Source organism: Martes martes (genome assembly GCF_963455335.1).
Source record: "Martes martes genome assembly, chromosome: 8".
NCBI lineage: Eukaryota > Metazoa > Chordata > Mammalia > Carnivora > Mustelidae > Martes > Martes martes.
This window is the reverse complement of record NC_137895.1, coordinates 3,492,468-3,499,189: the sequence shown is the minus strand read 5'-3', so window position 1 is coordinate 3,499,189 and position 6,722 is coordinate 3,492,468. Positions and strand designations below refer to the sequence as shown.

At 65.3% G+C, this 6,722-nt stretch overlaps 1 protein-coding gene across 1 annotated transcript in view; it reads right to left on the bottom strand.

Annotated features, from left to right (window-relative positions):
• Positions 1 to 2,619: 2,619 nt before the first annotated feature.
• The window catches only part of CELSR1 (cadherin EGF LAG seven-pass G-type receptor 1), a gene marked incomplete at its 5' end in the record, with an annotated part of 130,807 nt that continues 126,704 nt past the window's right edge, over positions 2,620 to 6,722 (bottom strand). Inside the window, 3 exons of the mRNA XM_080811676.1 lie at positions 2,620 to 4,702; positions 5,484 to 5,745; positions 6,268 to 6,501. Coding sequence (XP_080667802.1) covers positions 4,678 to 4,702; positions 5,484 to 5,745; positions 6,268 to 6,501 — 521 coding nt within the window. The 3' untranslated portion in view covers positions 2,620 to 4,677. The remainder of the gene's footprint in view (positions 4,703 to 5,483; positions 5,746 to 6,267; positions 6,502 to 6,722) is intronic.

The following is a 6,722-nucleotide window of genomic DNA, read 5'->3' as shown; positions in this document are numbered from 1 at the left end:
AGGACCAAGGGCCTTCATCTCCGCGAGGAAGGGGTTGGCGGCAGGCGGTGTCCGTCTTGCAGCGGGGCGGCATACACACGACAGACGTCTGTGTCTCAGGGCGGTGGTTGGCCAAGGTTCCCCTGTGGTTCGCCAACGGCTGACTTTGCACTGTGGCCCCAGTGGCCAGGAGGGCGAGGGGTCTCCCTGGGGACACCCTCATGGCCCAGTGCTTCCCAAAGGCCTCATGTCCGTCACACTGTGACACTGGGGATTTAGGGATTCCCCAGGGAGCTGGGAGAACGCTCAGCCCACAGCATGGGGGTGCGTGCACGCTTGTGTGTTGCGGTGAGAGGGCAGCAGGCCAGGCCGGGAGCTGCTTGGCAGAGTTGTATGAAGATGTTCAGAGCCCGCTGCGCTCTGTGCGGGGCAGCCTGTGGCCCCGGGGGCATTTGGACCCCCGCGGAGTCCTGGCGTGACCCGCGCTGGCTCTGTGCACTGTCAGGGCTCCACCCGGCCGGCCCCGTGGGTGGGAGGTGTGCAGACGCCTGGGATCTGACTTCGTCCTCTTCTCACTGCCTGCGGGGCACGTGGGGGCCGGGTGGCCCTCCCAGGGAAGGCCGCGTTCGTGAGCCCCGCCTCCAGCTCGCCTGCCCTGATGGTGGGGGTGGGCACCAGGGACAGAGCTTGGGCTCCCTTCTCTCACTGGCCTCACACCCGACACATTCTTGGTGCTTCGAGCCAGGCTTCTGTGGGGGCCAGAAGTGTGGTTTCCTGTCTTCTGTGGACAGAAGGTTCTGGACCAGAGGTAGCCTAGCCCTCCAGGCACAGTGCTGCTAGAGGAGCACGTGGGAAGGTTGTCCCATAGCTGCCACCCTTCAGGGCCTCTGGTGGTGACAGGTCTAGCTTGGGGTCCGAGTGCCAGCCATCCAGCACCCCCCCCCCGCCCCCAGCCTGCCGCCCATGGAGGCAGGTCACAGACCGCAGACCACAAGGGAGGAGCCCAGAGTGGGGCGACGGTCACCTCGGCCCCGGAGCGCTACAGTGGGAGGAGGGCTTCCTTCTGAAGAGGAGGGAGGTGGCAGGTGTTTTTGAGCAGAAAATCCCTCTGGCGTCTGAGTTGCAGGTGGGAGGGAATGGGAGACCAGGTGGGCTGTGGGGTTGGGTGTGGTGGCAACCAGGGACGAGGGTTAGATTTAGGAAGTCCTGTGTAGCGGCTCAGGAGGAGGGGTGGACGCCTAAGACCTCTGTCCCCAGCACGTCAGGACGCAGTGTGCTTGGGAGCAGAGCAGCCGCCCTCCCGTGCAGCCAGGAAGGGAGGCCCAGGCCTGGGACCCCGCTTGGCACCTGCCGCAGCTCTGGTGTGGCGGCTGCAGCCTGCCGGCGAGACCAGCTTTCCTGGTGGCCTGTCCCTGCCAGCCTGGGGCAAAGGGAACGAGGAGGGATGGGCCCCACCATTGTTTAGTGGGACCCTGTGTGGGGCCGATAGGCTGCACCGTTGGGTGGGGGGGCTTAAGGCCAGGCCGCTGTGCGGGGCTGAGAGCTCGGTGCCAGCCCCGCTCCCAGAGGCAGGATGAACTCGGTCGCCCTCAGTGACAGGGTGCTAGGTCTGTGCCCAGAGCAAAGCCTCTCCCCTCCACACCGTTGTGACAGCGGGAGCTGCTGCTTCGGTGCCTTCTCCCCACTCAGCAGCAGGCTTCCGGGGCTGGAAGGAGCAGGGAGGGCGCCCGAGCCTCCAGGGTCGGGCCTTCCAGCCATCCACATGGCAGCTGAGCCCAATAAAGGAGGCTCTGAGAGGTGGGGGGCTCGGGCCTGCCCCCATTCCCCATTTGCGCGTTGTTCTGGGTGGCCGTCGAGGCAGGGACTGAAACTCCGGCCACATTCCGCCAGCCCACAGGACAGCATGGAGCCTCCCGGGCCTCGGGGTTCCCGATCCGCGGCCCTGGTGGCTGGGCCTCTTGTCCTGCTGGGAAGGCCGAGCCTGGGCAGCGGCAGCAGGAACAGGAGGGAGGAAGGGCAGCCAGGTGGACGTCTCTCGGGCACAGGCAGTTGGTTGGGGGGAGGGGGGAGACTGCCCGTCCTCCCAGCCCAGCGCCAGCCTCCCAGCTGGCCCAGCGGCCCCTCTGGCCACCCAGGCCTCCCCTGTGGCGGGGCCCATGGCAGCCTTCCAGCCGGTGGTGCCACCCACCCTCTGTTGGGCACAGCCTGCCCTCTGCGTGCCCCTGAGGCTACCACCCAAGTGCGGGAGGCCACTTTGTGCATTGCGTCAGCTGTCCGCCAGGGGGCACCAGGGGGCCAGGTTCATGAGCTGAGACTCTGGCCTCTCTCACTGCCCTGCGCTGGTGGGCCCGGGACTGTATCCCACCCCCCGCACCCCCGACCCGGGGCGACCTTCAGGAGACCCTGGGCAGGCTGAAGGGGGTGGAGCTGAGGAGTAGGACATGTGTCTCCCTGTTCCCGTTTCCCAGATGGGCACCCCAGTTGCCAGGGCCCGCTCATCCCGACTGCGTTAGGGGGATGGACAGAAAGTTCCAGTACGGTTCCTTTTCCCTAGGGCCTGTCCCCCGCATCCTGTCCACTATCCCCGGCCGGCTCAGGGAGTGGGGCCGGGGTTAGAGCAGCGCAGCAGAAACACAAATTCAAAAATCTTAATTTATTGCAGACTCTTCTCTGGTGGTGTAATTCCAGTGTTTCCAATATTAATAAATAAACATTTGTTAAAAAAAAAATCTCCAGTGTCTCATTTCTCATAAAGTCTTAAGTCACAAAAATAGGTTTACAATTTTTCCTGTCTTAATACAACGGACAGTTTTTTGGTAACAATTCTGATCAGATTGAAAACTGCAGCTCAAGGGGCAGGACCCGGCTGCGGAAGAGTGAGGACGAGGGGCGGGGGTGGGGGGTTCCGGCTCGAGGGTGTTCACTGTTTGTACTTAGGGAAAGGTCTGGTCGGTAAACATCTGAAGACGCCCTTCTGCCTTCAAAACGCCGCTCGCCCGCTAAGGCACTTTTGTCATTCATCCCGTGTGTGGACCCTGCGGTGTCGTGTCATTCCCGTGTGAGGTGTGTGGCCTGACACCCGCCCCGCACCTACTGTCCCCGGTGTGGTCGTGAGCAGTGCTCACGTTTCCATCAGAACCCGGCGCAGACATCTTCGCGTTTGACTTGATTCCCTTCCTGTTTTACGGTTTCTCGTGTGTGGAGGCAGCTGTGCTAATCGTGCATTTGGGCGCCTGATTGGAAGAACAAAGGCAACACAAGAACGAGACGGGTCTGAGTCATTCTGGGCCCCGTTCCACAGCCCTTGCGGCCACGCCGTGCCAAGTGCCCACTGTGGGACAGGCACAGCCACTCCTCCTACGAGCTTCCAAGGAACAGCTTGGTAACCATGGCTGTGGCTGTGGCTTTGTCCCTCTGCACAATTGGCTATTTGAAGCAAAATGAAGTAATTGGTTGGGTTCTGGGGGCGGGGCCCCAGGCAGCCTGGGGATCCTCGGAGTCTCAAAGAACTGGACCATTTGGCAGGAAGGAATGTGACACCCTGGAAGGCCCCACACCTCCATCTAAATCGGGAACATGTGGGCACTGTAAGATCCCACCGGGAACAGGAGCAGAGGGACAAAAGACGTCCCCACCTGCGGTACCACACTGACTGGGACGGGGGCCAGGGAGGCACCGCAGGCTGAGCGTGAGTCCGGGGTGGGGGCGGCCAGGGAAGGGCCAGAGCTAGGTCACAGTTAGTGCGTCAGTCATGGCCGTGGGGCACCTGCGTTTCTCCATCACCAACCTCGGAGGGCTCCCCCCCATCCCGCCCCATCGTAGGCTGCCCTGTCTCTGATCCATCACAGTCGGGGCGGCTGGGAGCGGAGGGCACACGTCTCAGAAGCACGTGCGCCGTGAGTTCAGGCGGTTGCTCTCGATGCCCACACAATCCCTGCGTTCTGGCCGAGCGCAGGGGCAGGGACCTCTCCCCGGTGCACTTCCCAATCTGATCTACCGGGACACCAGTTGCATCAACGCATGCCAGGTTCAAGTACAACTGTGCAATCTTCCTTGTATAAAAAAAATAGTGAGAGATCGTCCCACAGATCTCCCAGGATCAACAGTACAAATGCAAAATATACACAGGCTTTCCACCTTCTCAGAGTCCCATACAAATATATAGAGAAGTATCTACACGTTTTCAACAAAAGACAGTAGTTTGCTTCAAGACGAGGAATGTCTCTGCAAAGAGCCATCAAGGCCACCGGCCAGGGGTCTGCGCTGCAGGGGGGCACCTGCATGGCCAGTGGGCCTCCGTCTTCCGCCTACGCCTGGCACCCCCGAACCCCAGCAAGCCAGGCCTGGCAGCTTCCGGCCCGGCCAGCTCTCTTGCTGGGCCCATTCCAGGCCTGCCGGTGCACGGCTCTGCCTCTGTCCGCAGTCGGGATCCTGATGAGCCAGCCCGGGAGCCCACACACGCATCCTCATGCCCGTGGCCTTTGGCACTTGTCGCGGGTCAGCTGGGCCTTGAGTCCCTGGTGGCAGCCCGGGGCCTTGTGTCTGGACTGTGGGTCACACCCGTCATGGGGCCGCCACCGCAGGACCCCCTTCCCTGCCAGGGCAGTGGCCCCTGGGTTTCCAAGGTCCAAGGGTGTGTCAATGCAGCACAGAGGCCTGGCTGGAGACGGTGGGCTTGTCTCTCGGTTTCCTGACGGTTCAGATTGAAGTTTCGTTACTGCCTCTGTGCGTGGGAAGAAGCCATCAGGCAGGCGGAGGTCAGCAAGAATGGCCCTTGCTACGCGTGAAGCCAGCAGGCGGGCCAGGTTGGAGGTCACGCGGGGGCAGACACCTACCCCCCCAACTCAGGACGGGGCGGGGCAGAATCCCCCAGTCAGGGGGCACGAAGAGAGACAAGCTCGCACGTGGACATAGCTACACTAGGCAGGAGAGGGGGCAGTCGAGTCTGCACCCTGACACCCAGGGCCCCCAGGAGGGCCACGCCCATCTGAGCGTCCACACAGCCTGCCCTGCTGCGGGGCAACCAAACTCAGTTCTAAGAGCGCCATTCAGGAAGACCTGTCTCCCACTCTTTGCTCCTCCCTTAGAAGTCTGTAGGAGGGAGGAGCCATGGGGGGAGGCCAGCAGGCCCGTCTGGAGCCAAGATCCCTGCTCCGTTCCTCTGCAGGGGTCCCCCGGAGGCTTGATTTCCTGGACCAAGATCCTTACAAAGTGCTTAGTCCCACAGGGTCTTAAGTCCTAGAATTCCAGGGCTGGGCAGGGATTTAGGGCTTTGGCCAATGCAGCCGCCACCTGAATGTTGGCAGTCGGCCCGCCCTGGTCAGAACTCCGCTTCGGCCTCGGGCGGGCTGCCCCTGACCCCGCTGAAGCCCCTCGCTCCACAATACCCCAGCACAGCCCCGGGGCCCCTCTCTGCACTGGACACCTGTCCCCTGGGCAGGAGGCGACGGGAAAGCTGGCTGGGGCCGCTCCCGCGGCCCTGCAGCCCAGGCGAGGCTACTCACTCGGAGTCGGAGCCCGCCGCCTGGGCGCTCCCGGCCCGCACGTTCATGGCCACCCCGTTGAGGTGCTCGCGCCCGGGCTCCCTGCGCGGGCTCTTGATGGTGATGGTGCCGTCGGGGGCGCGGGCCCCGTCGCTCGAGCCCACGGAGGACGAGCGCGAAGACGCGGGGCTCTGCTCGCACTCGGCCAGCTTCTCCCGCAGCCGCGACTTGAGGCTCTTCTCGGTCAGCGGCGGCGGGTAGGTGACCTTGTTTTTCAGGATGCCTGGAGGTGGGGAGGTGGGGAGTCGCGGTCAGCCTGCCGCGGCCGGGGCAGGGACCCGAGGAGCAGACTCCGGGCCCAGCGGAGCCCCGCTCTTCCCTCCTTGGGTCTCAGCGACGGGCGGCGGGGCCAAATGGTCACCCCTGAGCGGGGGAGCCGACCCCGGGAGACCCCGACCCACCCGCACAGGCCGCTCCGGCGCCCCGTCCCGCCCCGCCCCGCCTGCACTCGGCCCGCCCCCCGCCACACCGCCCCCCGCCCCGCCGCGTCCCGCCCTCCAGCCGCCTGCACCGTCCCGCCCACTGCCCCGCCCTCCGCCCCCTGCACCCCGTCCCGCCCCCACCTGCACTCCACCCCACCCCACCCCTTCGCCCCGCAGGGACCCCGGCCCCGCCCCTCTGCCCTCGGCCCCACCCGGGCCCCGCCCCCTCCCAACACGGCCCGCCTCTGTCCCCTCCCGCGCTGAGGGGCTGCCCCGTCCCCCAGCTTCCCGGGAACAGCGCGGCCTCCCCACGCCCAAAGCACCTTTCCTCTGCTCCGGGGGCTGGCTGGGGGGCACGCCCGCGGGCCTCGGCGGGCCGCCGCTCTCCTGCTCCGGGGGCCGCTCGCCGCAGTGGTGGCCCTGCTCGTCCAGGTGCAGCTCCACGCTGACCTTGGTCTCGACCTTCAGGCGCGGCTGGTCGCCGGGCTCCTCGCTGTCGCTGCCAGCCGGGCTCTCGCTGGGCCAGCCGGCCGGGATGTGGTTGGCCGCGGCGTCCACTGAGGCACAAGAGCGGCGGTCAACAGCGGGGACTCCCTGCCCCCCGGAAAGCTTCCCTCGTGTCCCTCCGCGGGGAGCCTGCCTCCCACGCGGCCCTGAGCCCCCGCGGGCAGAGCTGCAGGCCGGACCGGTGCCACCCTCCAGGTGGGGAAGCTACAGCTCCTGACAGCGGGGGCCCAGCCCACAGGGCCCCACCGCAAGGCCCTGGCGCCTCAACACC